Here is a 20,584-nt window from a genome sequence, read left to right on the forward strand (position 1 = left end):
CTATGCCCCCTCGTGCTCGCCGTCACCATCCTAGGAAAAAGGCTCTCCCTACCCACCCTATCTAACCCTCTGATTCTCTCATATGTTTCAATTAAGTCACCTCTCAACCTTCTTCTCTCTAACGAAAACAGCCTCAAATCCCTCAGCCTTTCCTCCTAAGGCCTTCGCTCCGTACCAGGCAACAACCTAGTAAATCTCCTCTGCACCCTTTCCAAAGCTTCCACATCCTTCTTATAATGCGGTGACCAGAACTGTACACAATACTCCAAGTGCGGCCGCACCAGAGTTTTGTACAGCTTCACCATAACCTCTTGGTTCCGGAACTCGATCCCTCTATTAATAAAAGCTAAAACACTGTATGCCTTCTTAACAGCCCTGTCAACCTGGGTGGCAACTTTCAAGGATCTGTGTACGTGGACACCGAGATCTCTCTGCTCATCTATACTACTAAGAATCTTACCATTAGCCCAGTACTTTGCCTTCCGGTTACTCCTACCAAAGTGCATCACCTCACACCTGTCCGCATTAAACTCCATTTGCCACCTCTCAGCCCAGCTCTGCAGCTTATCTACGTCTCTCCGCAACCTACAGCAACCTTCGTCACTAGCCACAACTCCATAGATTAGCATAGCTTTCCAAAAGAACTCATATTGCCTACAATCGTTACCAAATCCAAATAAGGTGCTTTCATTCTTTACAGGGACCATCAAAAGAAATTTTTTTAACAAGCTTCACACCTCATTATCTATAGCTTTAGAGGTGGTGGTGGTGGTGGCGGCAGCATCGTGGTTATATAACTTGAATTTACTACAAGGACACCAAGGTAAATTAAGGTGGACTGCAATGGTTCAAGTAGTCAACGCATCACCACCTTTTCAGGGGCTGCGAGGGATGGGTAAAAATTGCTGGCCAGCCAGCAACTCATCTTTTTTATTCATTTGTGGGATATGTGGGCTTAAATAGTTACTAACCACATTCCGTAGCTTCTCTTCCATTCGTTACATGCGCGCACTGCTGGCAAAAACAGAATTTATGCCATCCTAATTACCCTCAAATGCAGCAAATCATTCAAGATATTTTCATGTTGTTCTAATGGTTAATGCAAACTGTGAAACTAAAATGTGCAATTCCCAACATTTTTAAGATGGTTTAAAGCAAATCACATAATTGGGAAAGAGTTAAGAATACTTGAAAATTCAGGCTAGATACAAACATGTAAAGGTGAGAATGATCTGTCTCCCAACAACCTGTAAGACATAGGGCAGAAGTAGGCTATACAATTCAATGTCAATGAGAATACAGCTGACCCAATAATCTTTTATCCTGCTTTCCTGCCCTTTCCCCATAACCCATAGCTCCTGAAATTGATTTATTGATTGACTGATTTTATTTATTTGTTGTCTCATGTACCAAAATACAGTGAAAAGCTGTATTTACGAATGGTACAGGCAGATCATAGTAAGCAAAGGATATACAGATCAAAAAGACAGACTGAGGCATACTGGTTATATTGCATAAGTTGTGCGCTAGGTGAGATCAATGTTAGCAAGATCGGCGTTATTTGAGGCTAGACAGTCCAATTACCAGTCCAATAACAGCCAGAAAAGCTGTTCCTGAACCTGCTCGTGCGTGTGTTCGGGCTTCTGTATCTTCTGCCTGACTGATGAGGTTGTAGGAGATCATTAACGGTGTGCGAAAGATCTTTGATTATGTTGGCAGCCTTTCTATGGCAGCAAGCTGCAGCGAACCATGTAAATGGAGTCCAATTAGAAATCTCTCAGCCTTGAATATACTTAATGGCACAGCCCTGACAGCCCACTAGACTAAGAATTTCACAGAGTCATCAGTCTCAGAAAAAAACTCCTCATCTCAGAATAAACAGGAGACTCCTTACGCACATTATGCCCCTAGTCCTAGGCTTTCACTCAAGGAGGAGGCAACCTCACCACATCTACCCTGTCAAGCCCACTAAGAATCTTCTACGTTTCAATTAGATCTCCTGTTCCAAGCTCTAATGGACACAAACCCAACATTCGAGCCCACCTCGTAAGGAAATCCCTAAGAATCAGCCTACGAAACATTTTCTGGACTACTACCAGCGTCAGTATTCCAGGTGAGGAGACCAGAACTGTTCATGGTATTCTAACTAAGGTCTGATTTATGCCTTATTTTGACAAGGCTCCCTATTTTATGCTCCATTTTCTTTGAAATAAAGTCCAATAGTCCATTTACCTTAGTTGGATGATTAACCTGGATGGTAGCTTTTTAGTTATTTAAGAATTGAGGATCCCAAATCGTTCTGTTTTAGCTTTCTGCAGTCTTTTTTAAAATAATATTCAGTTTCTCCATTCTTCCTGCCTAAGTATATTTCATTTTCCAACAAAATACAAGAAATCCCCAGCTCGCGAGCAGGTTTCATTCTTATGTCCAATCTTAAGTCAATTTGCAAGTCAGAACGTAACGTAGGCTAATATAAAATAGCAACTTGTAATTACAAGAAATGTTTGTACATCAGATCTTTAAAATTATACCCCTGTATGGGATCACATTCATAAGCATGAGTAGTCAAAACTGAATCCCCTGCAATTCATCTTCACGTTTCGCCTACTCTTAACCTACCTATATTCGTGGGGAATCTAGAACAGAGGCTGGCACGGGGAACTGGCAGAAGCCTTGGAGGAAAAAAAAAACTTACCTTGGATGAGCTGACAGCTGGTGCAGAGTGGATTGGAGACTTGGAGATGAGTGGGTACAGTTGTTGCACTGGGGTCTGCGCAGATGGTCAAACCATGTGTGGAAGCCCCTGTGCTCAGTTACAGCATTACAATGTTTAGGTGTAATTTGTTTATATGACTGCAATGGCCATTCGTTTAACTATGTCTTATTTCTGTAAAATAATGAAATTACGTTTTTTTTTATATCTAGGATTTGTACCGAGGTACTTGTACCTAAGATGGCGATATAAGAAGTGACCTTATAAAACTTATCACTGTACTCCTGTATGCCTGTACTTGAGGACGTGACACTAAAGGATATTATTATATTTGACTCCTTGTGTCATCCTTACCACTTGGCCTCCCATCTGTGTCATTGGAAAATTCTATTATATTTACTTTTCTCATCCAAGTCATTTATCTATATTGTAAATAAATGCAGCCTCAGCACTGATCCATGAGGCACGCAAGTTACAGGTTGTCATTCTGAAAATGGCCCCCTCATCCCAATAAAAACCAAAAGAATTGTGGATGCTGTAAATCAGGAACAAAAACAGAAGTTACTGGAAAAGCTCAGCATTTGTGACGATAAAGAGGAGAAAAAAATATTGATTAATGCTTTGGGTCTGGTGACCTTCAGTTCTGAGGAACGGTCACCGGACCGGGAACATTAACTGATTTTTTTTGTTCACAGACGCTGCCAGACCTGCTGAGCTTTTCCAGCAACTTCTGCTTTGGCCCCTTATCCCAACATTATTAATTACCTTATCCTTTATCCATGCTAACATACTGCCATTGGAAACCAAAGCATTTACAATCAAAATAAAGCACTGTGAATGGCTTCATGAAGGAGAAAATTATAAACAACAAAAACTGAAATTGCAGAAACTCGGGAGATAGAAATATAAAAACAGAAAATTGGTGCAGAAGGTCATTCAGTCCTTCAAGCTTTTACACCACCATTCAATATGATCATGCAATCTCGGTATCCCATTCCCTTCCTCTCTCCATATCCCTTGATCACTTCAGCTGCAAGAGATTGCCCACAGGTTCATAAATCAAATGTGAAGAAAATATTCCTCACCTCAGTCCTGAATGGCTTACTATTTACCCACTTATTCCTAGACTGTGACCCGTTTGTATTGGATTTGCCCAATATTGGGAGCTTTCCTCCCGCCTCCAGCCACTACAGTCCGATCACAATTTTAAACGTTCCAAGAGATCCCCTTATTCTCCAAGTTCCACCAAATACAAGCCCAGTCAAACCAGTCTCTCTTCTTGCGTCAGTCCTGCCTTAGACCATAAGACTGTAAGACATAGGCGTGGAAGTAAGGCCATTCGGCCCATCACATCCACTCCACCATTTAAATTATGGCTGATGGGCATTTCAACTCCACTTCCACGCAGTTGTATAGGACTTCGGTTCGGCCACATTTGGAGTACCTTGTGCAGTTCTGGTCGCCACATTACCAAAAGGATGTGGATGCTTTGGAGAGGGTGCAGAGGAGGTTCACCAGGATGTTGCCCTGGTATGCAGGGTGCTAGCTATGAAGAGAGGTTGAATAGATTTGGATTATTTTCATTACAAAGACAGAGATTGAGGTCTACAAAGTCATGGGGGGTATAGACGGGGTGGATTCCACAAGTCCACCACTCTCTGGCTGAAGAAGTGTCATCTCATTTCAGTTTTAAATTTACCCCCTCTAATTTTAAGGCTGTGCCCACGGGTCTCAGTCTCCCCGCCTAACGGAAACAACTTCCTAGCGTACACCCCTTCTAAACCATACATTATCTTGTAAGTTTCTATTAGATCTCCTCTCGACCTTCTAAACTCTAATGAGTACAATCTCAGGATCCTTGGCCATTCATCATACATTAAAAACATACCATTCCAGGGATCATACGTGTGAATCTCCGCTGGACACGCTCCAGCGCCAGTATGTCCTTCCTGAGGGGTGGGGCCCAAAATTGGACACAGTATTCTAAATGGGGCCGAACTAGAGCTTTATAAAGCCTTAGAAGCACATCGCTGCTTTTATATTCCAACCCTCTTGAAATAAACGACAACATTACATTCGCTTTCTTAATTACGGACTCTACCTGCAAGTTAACCTTTAGAGAATCCTGGCCCAACATTCCCAGATTCCTTTGTACTTCTGCTTTGCGAATTTTCTCACCATTTAGAAAGTAGTCCATGCCTGTATTTTTTTTCCCAAAGTGCAAAACCTCACATTTACTCACATTGAAATTCATCACCCATTTCCTGGACCACTCTCCTAAACTGTCTAAATCTTTCTGCAGCTTCCCCACCTCTTCAGTACTACCTGCCCTTCACCTATCTTAGTATCATCGGCAAACTTCGCCAGAATGCCCCCAGTCCCTTCTTCCGGATCATTAATATATAAGGTGAACAGCTGCGGCCCCAACACTGAACCCTGTGGGACACCACTCGTCATGGGTTACCATTCCGAAAAAGAGCCTTTTATCCCAACTCTCTGCCTTCTGTTAGACAGCCAATCCTCAATCCAAGCCAGTAGCTCACCTCGAACACCATGGGCCCTCACCTTGCTCAGCAGCCTCCCGTGAGGCACCGTACCAAAGGCCTTTTGGAAGTCTAGATAGATAACATATACTGGATTTCCCTGGTCTAACATCCTTGTTACTTCTTCAAAGAATTCTAACAGGTTAGTCAGGCACGACCTCCCCTTACTAAATCCATGCTGACTTGTTTTAATCTGACCCTGCACTTCCAGGAATTTAGAAATCTCATCCTTGACAAGGGATTCTAGAATTTTACCAACTACCGGGGTTAGGCTAATCGGCCTATAATTTTCCTTCTTTTGCCTTGATCCTTTCTTAAACAAGGGGGTTACAACAACAATTTTCCAATCATCTGGGACCTGCCCTGACTCCAGTGACTTTTGAAAGATCACGACCAAAGCCTCTGCTATTTCCTCAGCCACCTCCCTCAGAACTCTAGGATGTAGCCCATCAGGGCCAGGAGATTTATCAATTTTTAGACCTTTTAGTTTTTCTAGTACTTTCTCTTTTGTATTGCCTACCATACTCAACTCTGCCCCCGGCTCTCCTAATTGTTGGCATACTACTCATGTATTCCACTGTGACGACTGACGCAAAGTTCTTCAGCTATTTCCCTATCTCCCATCACTAGCCTTCCAGCATCAATTTGGAGTGGCCCACTATCTACTTTTGCCTCTCGTTTGTTTATTATATATTGAAAGAAGCTTTTACTATCATTTCTAATATTACTAGCTAGCCTACCTTCACACTTGATCCTCTCCTTCCTTATTGTTCTCTTTGTTATCCTCTGTTTGTTTTTGTAGTGTTCCCAATCTTCTGATTTCCCAGTGCTCTTGGCCACTTTACAGGCTGTCTCTTTTTCTTTGATATATTTCCTGACTTCCTTTGTCAGCCATAGCTGTCTAATCCCACCCCAGATAATCTCCCTTTTCTTTGGGATGAACCTCTGGGAATCAGTTTGGTGAACTCCCATTGGACTCCCTCAACACCAAGGATATCTTTCCTTCAGACAAGGAGGTTCAATAGTGTGCACAATACTCAAGGTGTGGTCTCACCAAAGGCCTGCATAACTGCAGGATGAAAACTTTACTCCGATACTCAAATCCTCTGTATATGAAGGAGAGCGTGCTATTAGTTTCCCACACTATCTGCTGCACTTACATGCCAACATTCAGTGACTGTTTCACCAAGACACGCAGGGCTCAGTGCACCTCACCTTTTAATCCTTAGAACATAGAACATTACAGCACAATACAGGCCCTTCGGTCCTCGATGTTGTGCCGACCTGTCATACCGATCTCAAGTCCATCTAACCTACACTATTCCATGTACGCCCATATGCTTATCCAATGACGACTTACATGTACCTAAAGTTGGCGAATCTCCTAGCGTTGCAGGCAAAGCGTTCCACTCCCTTACTACACCGAGTAAAGAAACTACCTCTGACATCTGTCCTATATCTTTCACCCCTCAATTTAAAGCTATGCCCCCTCGTGCTCGCCGTCACCATCCTAGGAAAAAGGCTCTCCCTATCCACCCTATCTAACCCTCTGATTCTCTCATATGTTTCAATTAAGTCACCTCTCAACCTTCTTTCTAATGAAAACAGCCTCAAGTCCATCAGCCTTTCCTCCTAAGACCTTCCCTCCATACCAGGCAACAACCTAGTAAATCTCCTCTGCACCCTTTCCAAAGCTTCCACATCCTTCTTATAATGCGGTGATCAGAACTGTACACAATACTCCAAGTATGGCCGCACCAGAGTTTTGTACAGCTTCACCATAACTCGATCCCTCTATTAATGAAAGCTAAAACACTGTATGCCTTCTCAACAGTCCTGTCAACGTGGGTGGCTACTTTCAAGGATCTGTGTACATGGACACCGAGATCTCTCTGCTCATCTACACTACTAAGAATCTTACCATTAGCCCAGTACTTTGCATTCTGGTTACTCCTACCAAAGTGCATCACCTCACACTTGTCTGCATTAAACTCCATTTGCCACCTCTCAGCTCAGCTCTGCAGCTTATCTATGTCTCTCTGCAACCTACAGCATCCTTCGTCACTATCCACAACGCCACCAACCTTAGTGTCGTCTGCAAATTTACTAACCCATCCTTCTATGCCCTCATCCAGGCTTCTACGCCCTTATCCAGGTCATTTATAAAAATGACAAACAGCAGTGGACCCAACACCGACCCTTGCAGTACACCACTAGTAACTGGTCTCCAGGATGAACATTTCCCATCAACTACCACCCTCTGTCTTCTTTCAGCAAGCCAATTTCTGATCCAAACTGCTATATCTCCCACAATTCCATTCCTCCTCAATTTGTACAATAGCCTACTGTGGGCAACCTTCTCGAATGCCTTGCTGAAATCCATACACACCACATCAACCGGTTTACTCTCATCTACCTGTTTGGTCACCTTCTCAAAGAACTCAATAAAGGTTTGTGAGGCACGACCTTCCCTTCACAAAACAGTGCTGACTATCCCTCACCAATTTATTATTTTCTAGATGATTATAAATCCTATCCCTTACAACCTTTTCCAACACTTTACCAACAACTGAGGTAAAGCTCACTGGTCTATAATTACCAGGGTTGTCGCTACTCCCCTTCTTGAACAGGGGAACCACATTTGCTATCCTCCAGTCGTCTGGCACTATTCCTGTAGACAATGACGAGTTAAAGATCAATGCCAAAGGCTTGGCAATCTCCTCCCTGGCTTTCCAGAGGATCCGAGGATAAATCCCATCCGGCCCAGGGGACCTATCTATCTTCACCCTCTGTAGGACTTCTAATACCTCTTCCTTGTGAACCTCAATCCCACCTAGTCTAGTAGCCTGTATCTCAGTATTCTCCTCAACAACATTGACGCTTTCTAGAGTGAATACTGTTGAAAAATATTTATTTAGTGCTTCCCCTATCTCCTCTGACTCCACACACAACTTACCACTACGACCCTTGATTGGGCCTAATCTTACTCTCGTCATTCTTTTATTCCTTAAAATACCTATAGAAAGCCTTAGGGTTTACCCTGATTCTATCCACCAACAACTTCTCTTGTCTCCTCCTGGATCTTCTGAGCTCTCTCTTTAGGTCTTTCCTGGCTACCTCGTAGCCCTCAAGTGCACTAACTGAGCCTTCACATCTCATCCTAACATAAGCCTTCTTCTTCCTCTTGACCAGAGATTCCACCTCCTTCGTAAACCACGGCTCCAGCGCTCTACAGCTTCCTCCCTGCCTGACAGGTACATACTTATCTAGGACACACAGTAGCTTTTCCTCGAATAAGCTTCACATTTCTAATGTGCTCATCCCCTGCAGTTTCGTTCCCCATCCTATGGTCCCTAAATCTTGCCTCATCTCATTGTAATTGTCTTTTCCCCAGCTATAACTCTTGCCCAGTGGTATACACCTATCCCTTGCCATCACTAAAGTAAACATAACAGAACTGTGATCGCTAACACCAAAATGCTCACCTGCTTCCAAATCTAACACCTGGCCGGGCTCATTACCCAGTACCAAATCTCATGGGGCTTCGCCCCTTGTTGGCCTATCTACATACTGGTGTTAGGAAGCCCTCCTGCACACTCTGGACAAAAACTGACCCATCTATAGTACTTGAACTATAGTGTTCCCAGTCAATACCTGGAAAGTTAAAGTCCCCCATGACAATTACCCTGTCTCTCTCACTCCTATCGAGAATCATCTTCGCTATCCTTTCCTCTACATCTCTGGAACTATTCGGAGGCCTATAGAAAACTCCCAACAGCGTGACCTCTCCTTTCCTGTTTCTAACCTCAGCCCATACTCCCTCAGTTGACGAGTCCCGAAACATCCTCCGACAGTTCAAAGAGATGCAGATCAGGTGGACTGGCCATGCTAAATTGTCTATTCTGTCCAGGAATGTGCAGGCTAGGTGCTTTGGCCATGGGAAATGCAGGATTACATGGAGGGGATAGGGGGCAAGTCTGGGCAGGGTGCTCTTCAGAGGGTTGGTGAGAATTCAATGGGCCAAATGGCTTGCTTCCACGCTGCAGGGATTCCACAATCCTTGTGTTCCATACTCATTTCAAAAGCAGTGTGCCAAAAGGCCTTTTGAACCGTAACAATTATATTTCTCCATAGTCAGTAGTAATGCGACCAGTGGTTTCCTTCAAATTTACAAAATTCTTAAAAACATTCAGAAAGTAAGGAGGCATGGGACTCAGGGAAATTTGGCAATGCAGGTCAATAAAGTGGTCAACTGGCAACACAGGTTAATAGAGTGATCAAGGCAGCATATGGCATGCTTCCTTCAATCGGACAGGGTATTGAGTACAAGAGTTGGCAGGTCATGTTGCAGTTGTATAAGACTTTGGTTCGGCCACATATAGAGTACTGTGTACAGTTCTGGTCGCCACATTACCAAATGGACGTGGTTGCTTTGGAGGCGGTGCAGACGATGCAGAGGAGGTTCACCAGGATGTTTCCTAGTATGGAGGGTGCTAGCTATGAAGAACGGCTGAGTGGATTAAGATTATTTTCATTAGGAAGACGGAGATTGAGGGGGGAGCTGATTGAGGTCTATAAAGCCATGAGACCTATAGACAAGGTGGATAGCAAGAAGCTTTTTCCCCAGACTGGGGGACTCAATTACTAGGGGTCATGAGCTCAAAGTGAGAGGAGTAAAGTTAATGGAAGATATGCGTGGAAAGTTCTTTCGGCAAAGGGTGGTGGGTGCCTGGAACGCGTTGCCAGCAGAGGTGGTAGACACAGACATGATAGTGTCTTTTAAGATGTATCTAGACAGGTACATGGACGGGCAGGGAGCAAAGGGATACTGACCCTTAAAAAAATAGACGACAGGTTCAGAGAGAGGATCTCGATCGGCGCAGGCTTGGAGGCCAAAAGGGCCTGTTCCTGTGCTGTAATTTTCTTTGTTCTTTGGCTGTCTGGATACAAAACTAGCTGTCCAACAGAAGACAGAGGGTGGTAGTAGATGCAAAGTATTCAGCTTGGACCTCGGTGACCAGTGGTGTTCTGCAGGGATCTGTTCTGGGACCTCTGCTCTGTGATCTTTATAAATGATTTGGATGAGAAGTGGAAGCGTGTGTTAGTAAGTCTGCTGATGATATGAAGGTTGGAGGAGTTGCGGACAGCGTGGAGGGCTGCTGTAGGTTGCAACGGGACAGTGACAGGATGCAGAGCTGGCAAAGTGGCAGATGGAATTCAACCCGGAAAAGAGTGATGTGATTCATTTTGGAAGGTTGAATTTGAATGCAGAATAAAGGGATAATGGCAGGATTCTCGGCAGTGCGGAGGAACAGAGGGATCTTGGGGTCCACATCCCTAGGATCCCTCAAAGTTGTTACCAAAGTTGATAGGTTTGTAAAAGCGGCATATAGAGTATTAGCTTTCATTGGCAAGGTAATTGAATTTAAGAGCCTGGAGGTTATGGCATAGCTCTGTAAGCATCTGTTCAGACCACACCTGGAATATTACGTTCAGTTCTGGTCACCTCATTATAGGAAAGACGTGGAAGCTTTACAGAGGGTGCAGAGGAGATTTACCAGGATGCTGCCTGGACTGGAGGACAAGTCTTATGAGGAAATATTGAGAAAACTAGGGCTTTTTTCCATTGGAGTGAGAAGGCTGAGGGGTGACTTGATACAGGTTTACAAGATGAGGAGAGGCATAGATAGAGCGGATAGTAAGGAGGCTTTTTCCCAGGGCAGAAATGACTATTACGAGGGGGCATAATTTTAAGCTGAGCGGAGGAAGGTATGGGGCGATGTCAGAGGTAGGTTCTTCACAGAGAGAGAGAGAGAGAGGTGGGTGTGTGGAATATGCTGCCAGCAGTGGTAAAGGAGTCAGATACTTTAGAGACTTTTAAGCGACTCTTGGATAGGCACCTGGAGGACAGTAAAATGTAGGATATGCAGAGTAGATTAATCTTATTAGGATGATAGGTTGGCACATGGCATTCAAAATGTAATCAAAGTTGAACCAAGCTGGTTAGGATATTGGATGGATAAGCTTCAGGAGGTAAATCACTTGTTTATCATTGTAGGCTCTGTGCCACAATAAAAGTCATTGCAGGAAATGAAACATCACAAAGTGACAACCTTTACTGTCCAAGAGAATAAGACTATACTTACATATGATCGGTGGAGACTTGGCTGAGGCTGTGTACTAACTGTGATACAAGACTCTCGTCCCTACAACCCATGAGGCAATTTACATCTTCAGCAATTCTCCCTCCAAACAGCAAGCTTTTTGTTGTGGTAGCAGGCAGCGGGGAGGGAAGTGGAAGTTGATTCAATACTGTTCAGAGAGAAAAAAAATCCATTCAGCAATCTAACTGCAAGCGATACATGATGCTATCAAAACATATTTCAAGTCTCAAAAAGCAAAATACAGCGTACAAAGAAATAAATGCTGGATCATTTACCAGGTCAACATGGACCAACTAATTTATAACTTGTATCCTTTCACATTTCTCACACATCCCATTTCTAAAGCATCCTTCTAAACCAAAGCCCCTCAACCAAATGATGCAGTAACAAATTTACATGACAAGTTACATATGTAGACTGGGATATGTTAATGACAGATAATTTTAAGAAACAATTACAACATGAACTAAAATATTCTTAACATATTTTACAAGCAAGTTAAAAACTTGGAAATGTGACAGATAGGTAATCACAACAATAAACAATTTCAGCAGGACTAGGACGCAAGAAAGACTTGAAAAGAGGGACAATGATTTATACGCAAGTTGAGGGATTAAAAAAGCATTTGAACGAATGGGCCATCATTTTCAGGAGAAGATGCAGCAAGAATAGTTGATTGTCAGTCTCAGTTGTCACATTCAGCAGATAGACGTATTGGCTGGGATGTTCCCATGGAGACGTGGCAAAGATCAGCAATCTCCACAACCTTTCCATCCTCCATGATGGAATTTAATCCTGATACATGTCAGCTATGCACTTTGGAAGAAGGAACAAGACAAGGAAGTACTCAATGAATGAGTGATAACAAAGTCCGGAGGTGGATGAACACAACAGGCCAAGCAGCATCTTAGGAGCACAAGAGCTAACGTTTCGGGCCTAGACCCTTCATCAGGAAATCCCTGAAAGTAGCAAGGCAGCTCAACAGAGTAAAAACCCAAAGAAGTGCAGATGCTGTAAACCAGGAACAAAAACAAAGTTGCTGGAAAAGCTCAGCAGGTCTGGCAGCATCTGTGGAGCCGAAAAGAGAGTTAACATTTCCTGAGGAAGGGTCACCGGACCCAAAAACGTTCACTCAGCTCAGTAGAGCAGTTGGGGCAAATATGACTCTTGCGCAGATCTTTCACTGCACTTAGAAAGGATGCCATTGTACTGAAGGGGTCACAAAGAAGATTTATAAGGATGTTGCCTGCATTTCACCCGGAGAGAGAAACTGGATAAGCTTGAGTTATTTTCTTTGGACCAGAGAAGGTTGACGGGGGGAGCCCAGAGATCCATCGGATTACCAGTGAATGGACAGAGTTAAACTGAAAGCAGCTGTTCTTAGTCAAAGGGTTAAATAACAAGGGGACAAACTTTTAAAGTGAAAGGAAGGAGGCTAAAAGAAAGGAATTCAAGCAAAACAGTTTTCACCTAGAGGGTGGTGGGGCTGTAGAATGTACTACCTAGAAGGGTAGTTAGAACATAGGACAGTACAGCTCAGGAACAGGTCACACTGCGCTGTACGTGATGACAAATGAAACTAATGCCTTCTGTCTGCCCTTGGTCTGTATCTCTCCATAATCATGTGCTTTTCTAAAAGTTCCTTAATTGGCCTTATCGTATCTTCGTCCACCACCACCCCTGGCAGTGCATTCCAGATGCTTACCACTACGTAAAAAACTTGCCCCTCATGTCTCCTTTAAACTTCCACCACCCCCACCTTAAATGCACACCCCCTAATAATAGACATTTCAATCCTGGGAAAAAGATTCTGATAATCAACCTTACCCATCTATCTCAATTTTATAGACTTCTATCAAGTCACCCCTCAGACTCCATCGCTGAAGAGAAAACATCAAGAATTTCCAGCCTCTTCTTATAGCTCAAACCCTCTCATCCAGGCAGCATATCCTGGTAAAACTCTTCTGCACCCTTTCCAAAGCCTCCACATCCTTCCCATAATGTGGCAACCAGAACTGAATGCAATAGTCTCAAGCGTGGCCTAACTAAAAGTTGAGGCAGGAAGCCTCAACCGTTAAAAAGTACTTGGATGAGCAAAGTGTCACAATATTCAAAGTTATAGATAAAAGTGGGACTAGTTTAACTAGTAGTGTATTTTGGGGGATACAGACTCAAGACGCCGTAGGGTCTATTTAGTATAGTAATTCATGCAAGAGATGCAGTCTATACATGAAATCCTCCATGCCGCAGATTTTCAGTGCTTCTCAATTTACACCATTCTCTGCTCCTCTATTCTTCCTGCAAAATTAAACATTTTCCTGCATTATTCTCCACCCACCAGATATCTGTCTGCTTACCCAATCTCCATCCACCTGCAACCTCCTTGCATCATCAAAAATCTACTTTCCTACATGTGAATTTTCTATAAATTCTAGTTATCATGCTTTTGTTCCCCTCATAAGTCATTGATACAAATTATAAAAAGCAGAGGCTTCAACACAAGTCTAAACGTCTAAATCTCGCTGACTAGGAAAAAAATTATGCATATTGTTTTCTGCCAGCTAATCTTCTACCCACATTAATATGTCAAACCCAAAAACATGACTTTCTACACTGCACAATAACCTTCTGGGGCACAGATTTCCAGAAGACATTTGACTAAGTACAATATGTCTATAGGTTCTCCTTTACCTATTGCAAATGCTGTCTCTTTAAATAACTCCAATAAATTGATTAAACAAATTTCTTTTCAAAAAGTTCATGCTGATTCTTCCAGATTACTGGTGCTTTCTTAACGATAACTTCTTTAATGAACTATCCCAACACCTTCCCTGTAACCAACAAGAGGCCTCCCTCCATTCTTGAATGTAGCAGTTGTAATTGCAGCCTTCCAGCTTGATGGAACCTTCCCAGAAATCTGCCTTTCTTACTTGACCCAAGGTTCTAGATCCATAGCAACATGACTAACTGTTACCCATTATAGGACATAGTCTAGCAATCCAATCAGTTTCACCTAAATTGAGCCAGGACAAAGTTCCTTGCAGGGCTTTGTTAGCACTGTCAGTTAAAACTTGAAACCAGAGATAGTAGGAACTGCAGATGCTGGAGAATCTGCGATAACAAGGTGTAGAGCTGGATGAACACAGCAGGCCAAGCGCATCAGAGGAGCAGGAGCATTTCTAAGGATCTAGGTCCAAAACATCAGCATTCCTGCTCCTCTGATGCTGCTTGGCCTGCTGTGTTCATCCAGCTCTACACCTTGTTATCTCTAAACCTTGAAACCGACTTGACAAGCGAGAGAAACCATTAAGGGGCAGAAGGAGGTCATTCCATCCATTTTGTCTGCATTGGCCCTATTATCTAGTAGCTTTTCCCCCTGTTATCTGTACACCATTTCTACCCAAATAACCATCACTGCCCTCTTGAACACCTCAAATGAACTTTCCTCCACTACATTTCCAGACAGTACATTCCATATCCTAACTATCTGCTGTTTGAAAAAGATTTTCCACAACACCCTTGCTTCATTTGCACATCGTTTTAATTCTATTCCCTTATGTTCTTTTTACTTTTACAAGGAGCAGCTTTCCCCTATCTACTCTCTCCAACAAGTTTGTGATATGAAACCCTTGATCAAGTATCTTCTCAGCCTCCATCTGTCCAAGATGAACAGCCCCAATGTTGGATGTTTCTCATTCCTAGAACCATTCTTTAAATTGCTTCTGCATTCACTCAAATACATTCACATCTTTCCAACAATGAGGTCTCAAGTATTGTATATGTTCATCATTACCATTGTCAACAAGATAGCCACAATGTTCTCAAGAATCATAGTGGACTCAAAACATCAAGTACTTTTCTCTCTCTACAAATGCTGCCAGACTTGCTGAGTTTCTCCAGAATTCTGTATTTGTTTCAAATTTCCAGAATCTGTATTTTAGTTTTAAATAGACAGTAACCCCAGTGATGACTGCAGTGGACTGAACAACTTAAATAAAATGGAACATGAGCCTAAATGTACTGCATCACTAGAGACAAAAAACTACAATGCCATGCACAGTTAACTTTCCCCAGACAAGAAGCGGTCTCAGTTTCACAATATCATATGATTTTATGCAAATTAAATGCCAAAATGTGCAACGCAGGAGGTTTATTTGCTAAATCTTAGTGAGCTGAAAGATCCTGCATCTGGTAATTACAGATTCCACAGTATGCTTAACCTATTCAATAACCTCTATTCACCATGGAACTTCAGAAGCTGCTTTCATTAGTTGCTTGTTGTGAATCATAATTTTCCAGGCCACCTAATGCAACTTCACTACAGTTGAAGCAGTTAACAAGTGTTTCATTCGGCGTTCCAGCCTTAGGTATTTTCAAATATGTGCCATTTTTAGTTGTTCTTTTCTGGATTTGTTCCAGTCTGTGGAAGTATGTGCTTTATAGGATATCACTTATCAGATCCTTACACAGAATTTTCCAAACCCACAACTGCTTCCATCTGGAAGGAAAAGGGGAACAGATACTTGGGAAAACTACCATCTGTAAGTTTACCTGTAAGTTTCCTTCCAAACCACACACCATCCTGACATCGAAATATATTGCTGTTACAGAGTTAAAGTCAGAAAGCACAAAACAGACCCTTCAGTCCAACTCGTCGATACTGACCAAGTCCTGAAACAAAATTAGTCTCATTTACCTGCACTTGATCCACTTCACTTTTAACGCTTCCTAGTCACATACCTGTCCAAATATCTTTTAAATGTTGTAACTATGCCTGCATTGACCACTTCCTCTAGCAGTTCATTCCATGTATGAGCTACTCTGTGAGAAGAAGTTGATCCCAGATTCCTCTTACATCTTTCCGCTCTCACCTTAAACTAGCCCACCTAGGGGAAACAACTTTTGCTATTCACCTTTTCTATGCCCTTCATGATTTTATAAACCTCCGTAAGGTCACCCTCAACTTCCTACGCTCCAGTGAAAAAAATAGTCTCAGCCTATCGAGCCTTTCCTTATAACTCAAACCCTCCAAGTCCTGGTAACATCCTGGCCACATTTTTTTTGATCCCTCTCCAATCTAACAATACATTTCCCATAGCAGGGCAACCAAAGCTGTACACAGTACTTTAACAGTTGCCTCACCAACATCCTGTACAATTCAGTGGTCTGAGCAACAAAGGCAATTGTGCAAAGTGCCTTAATCACCCAGCCTACCTGTTACACAACTTTCAAAGCACTACAGAGATAAAGAGAGATAACAAGCTGTGGAGGAGAGATAATGGGAACTGCAGATGCTGGAGAATCCAAGATAATAAAATGTGAGGCTGGATGAACAAGCAGGCCAAGCAGCATCTCAGGAGCACAAAAGCTGACGTTTCGGGCCTAGACCCTACATCAGAAAGGGGGATGGGGTGAGGGTTCTGGAATAAATAGGGAGAGAGGGGGAGGCGGACCGAAGATGGAGAGAAAAGAAGATAGGTGGAGAGAGTATAGGTGGGGAGATAGGGAGAGGATAGGTCAATCCAGGGAAGACGGACAGGTCAAGGAGATGGGATGAGGTTAGTAGGTAGATGGGGGTGTGGCTTGGGGTGGGAGGAAGGGATGGGTGAGAGGAAGAACAGGTTAGGGAGGCAGAGACAGGTTGGACTGGTTTTGGGATGCAGTGGGTGGAGGGGACGAACTGGGCTGGTTTAGGGATGCAGTTGGGGAAGGGGAGATTTTGAAACTGGTGAAGTCCACATTGATACCATTAGGCTGCAGGGTTCCCAGGCGGAATATGAGTTGCTGTTCCTGCAACCTACGGGTGGCATCATTGTGGCACTGCAGGAGGCCCATGATGGACATGTCATCTAAAGAATGGGAGGGGGAGTGGAAATAGTTTGCGACTGGGAGGTGCAGTTGTTTGTTGCGAACTGAGCGGAGGTGTTCTGCAAAGCGGTCTCCAAGCCTCCGCTTGGTTTCCCCAATGTAGAGGCCCAGCTCTTCCCCTCCACCCACTGCATCCCAAAACCAGTCCAACCTGTCTCTGCCTCCCTAACCTGTTCTTCATCTCATCCCAAGCCACACCCCCTCATCCCACCTCCTTGACCTGTCCGTCTTCCCTGGACTGACCTATCCCCTCCCTACCTCCCCACCTATACTCTCTTCTCCACCTATCTTCTTTTCTCTCCATCTTCGGTCCGCCTCCCCCTCTCTCCCTATTTATTCCAGAACCCTCACCCCATCCCCCTCTCTGATGAAGGGTCTAGGCCCGAAACGTCAGCTTTTGTGCTCCTGAGATGCTGCTTGGCCTGCTGTGTTCATCCAGCCTCACATTTTATTATCTAACAAGCTGTGGAGCTGGATGAATACAGCAGGACAAGCAACATCAGTAGAGCAGGAAAGCTGGTGTTTCGGGCCTCAACTCTTCTTCAGAAATACTAAATCAGCACATACCTAACACCTGGGTCTCTGCTCGACAACACTAACCAGGGCCCTATCATTAACTGTACAAGTCCTGCCCTGGTTTGTTTTACCAAAATTCACACCTCCCATTTGCACAAATTAAACTCAACTTGCCACTCCTTAGCTCATTGATCCAACTGATCAAGATCACTTTGTAATGTTAGATAACCTTCTTCACTGTCAACTGTACCACAAATTTTGGTATCAGAAAACTTAACCACGCCTCCCAGGTTCTCATTCAAATACTTTATATTAAATGAGTGGACCCAGCACTGATCCCTGAAGAATACTGATCACAGGCCCCAGTCCAAAAAGCAACCCTACACCACCAATCTGCCTCCCAACTATCAAGCCAATCTTGAATCAAATGGTAAGCTCTCCTCGAATCCCATGTGATCTAATTTTACTGATTAGCCTACCATGTGGTACCATGTAAAACAGTCTTACTGAAGTGTCATTGGGTCAAAATGCTGGAACCCTAACGGCCTTATAGTTTACTAGCAGCATATGGACTGCAACGGTTTAAGACTGCTCACCACCACACTCAAGGCCAACCAAGGATGTACACTAAATGCCGGCCAGCCAGCAATTCTCACATCCCAGAAATGAATTGAAAGAAAAAGTATACTTTAACAGAATTCAAAAATAATCATTTTAGTTAAGTGCCAGAATGGTTAAAGTCAGCTGCATTAATTCCTTGTTGAAATGCTCATTGAAGATTACAAAATTCTTTGCATTTTGCTCACACTCCCTCTAGTGGAACAAAGCCGATCATTCAACATCTGACTCACTTCTGAACAGGAGACAAGCTAAATTTTCAATTCTATATGCAATCATTCAATTGTAATTTAAATTATTACACATTTAGAGTCAGAGGCGTATAGCACAGAAGCAGACTCTGTGGTCCAAGCATCCATGCCAAACAGATATCCTAGATAAATCTGGACACATTTGCCCCATATCCCTCTAAACCCTTCCTATTCATATACCCATACATATGCTTTCTAAAATGTTGTAAGTGTACCAATCTCCACCACTTCCTCTGGCAGCTCATTCCATACATGCACCACCCTCTGCGTGACAATGTTGCCCCTTCCGTCTCTTAAATCTTTCCTCTCTCACTTTAAACCAATGCCCTCAAGTTTTGGACTCGCCTACTCCAGGGAAAACACCTTGTCAATTTATCCTATCCATGCCCCTCACACAATTCTATAATCCTCTGCAAAGTCACCCCGCAGCTTCAACGCTCCAGGGAAAATAGTCCCAGCACTTTCAGCCTCTCCCTACACCTTATAAACCCTCCAACCCTGGCACCATCCTTGTAAGTGTTTTCTGAACCCATTCAAATTTCACAACATCCTTCCTATAGCAGGGTGACCAGAATTGCGCATTATTCCAAATAACCAATGTCGTGAACAGCTGCGACATGACATCCCCACTCCTGTACACAATGAAGTGACCAATAAAGGCATTCGTACCAAATAACTTCTTCACAAGACTGTCTACCTGCAGCTCTACTTTCAAGGAACTATGAACATGAACTCCAACGTCTCTTTTTAAGATTCCCTACAGTGTGGAAACAGGCCCTTCAGCCCATTAAGTCCACACCGCCCCTTTGTTCAGCAACACTCCCTAGGACCTTCCCATTAAGTCTATAATTCCTGCTCTGATTTGCCTTTAAAATGCAGCATCTCACATTTATTTAAATTAAACTCCCATCAGCCTATCTGATCAAGATCCCATTGTACTGAGGTAACCTTCTTCACTGTCAATCACACCTCCAATTTTGGTGTCACCTGCAAACTAACAGTACCTCATATGTTCACATCCAAATTTTATGTAAATGAGGAAAAGCAGTGGACCCAGCACTGATCCTTGTGGTATACCAGACTGAAAAGCAGCCTTCCACCACTGTCCTCTGCCTTCTACCTTCAAGCCAGTTCTGGCTGGTTCTCCTGTTTTCCACGTGATTTAACCTTGCTAACCAGTCTACCATAAGGAATCTTGCTGAATGCCTTACTGAAGTCCAATCACGTCAATCCTCCAGTCTGCCCTGATCAATCCTCAATTTTTTTTTGAAGTGACAATCAAGTTAGTGGGAGAGGACTTCCTACACACAAACTCACGTTGACTAGCCCTAATCAGTCCTTGCTTTTCCAAATGTATGTAAATCCTGTCCCCCAGGATTCCCTCCAACCTGCCCACAACCGACATCAGGCTCACTAGTCTATAATTCTCCAGCTTTTCCTTACCACTGTTCTTAACTAGTGGCACCACGTTAGCCAACCATCAACTCACCTGTGGCTATCGATACAAATATCTCAGCAAGGGGCCCAGCAATCACTTCCCTAGCTTCCCACAAAGTTCAAGTGTAGACTCGATCAAGTCCCAAGGATTTATCCAACTTTATGCATTTTAGACATCCAACACCACCTGCTTTGTAATATGGACAATTTTCAAGATGTTGTTGTCTATTTCCCCACACTTTGTATCTTCCATGTCCTTCTCACAGTAAACACTGATGTAAAATACTCTTTGCATCTTCCCCATCTCATGATCTGACTTTCAGAAATAAACAACAGGATAATCCTGTGGTTATGGAGGCAGATTTCAGAGGAGATTTCAGAAGAGAGCTGGATATACATTTGAAAGTGAAGTTGTTACAGGACTATAGATATGGCTGGAAAATGGACTAGCTAGATAACTCTTTTGGGAGTGGA

General features: G+C 43.3%; 1 protein-coding gene across 4 annotated transcripts in view; it reads right to left on the reverse strand.

The window, feature by feature from the left end:
- LOC125450882 (nipped-B-like protein) overlaps positions 1-20,584 on the reverse strand; it is a 510,140-nt gene that overhangs the window by 397,356 nt on the left and 92,200 nt on the right. For all 4 annotated transcript variants that reach the window (XM_059644995.1, XM_059644996.1, XM_059644997.1 and 1 more), the window contains exon 3: positions 11,403-11,568. In XM_059644995.1, coding sequence (XP_059500978.1) covers positions 11,403-11,568 — 166 coding nt within the window. The remainder of the gene's footprint in view (positions 1-11,402; positions 11,569-20,584) is intronic.

The sequence above is a fragment of the Stegostoma tigrinum genome, chromosome 3 (genome assembly GCF_030684315.1).
Source record: "Stegostoma tigrinum isolate sSteTig4 chromosome 3, sSteTig4.hap1, whole genome shotgun sequence".
In the NCBI taxonomy this organism is placed as follows: Eukaryota; Metazoa; Chordata; class Chondrichthyes; order Orectolobiformes; family Stegostomatidae; genus Stegostoma; species Stegostoma tigrinum.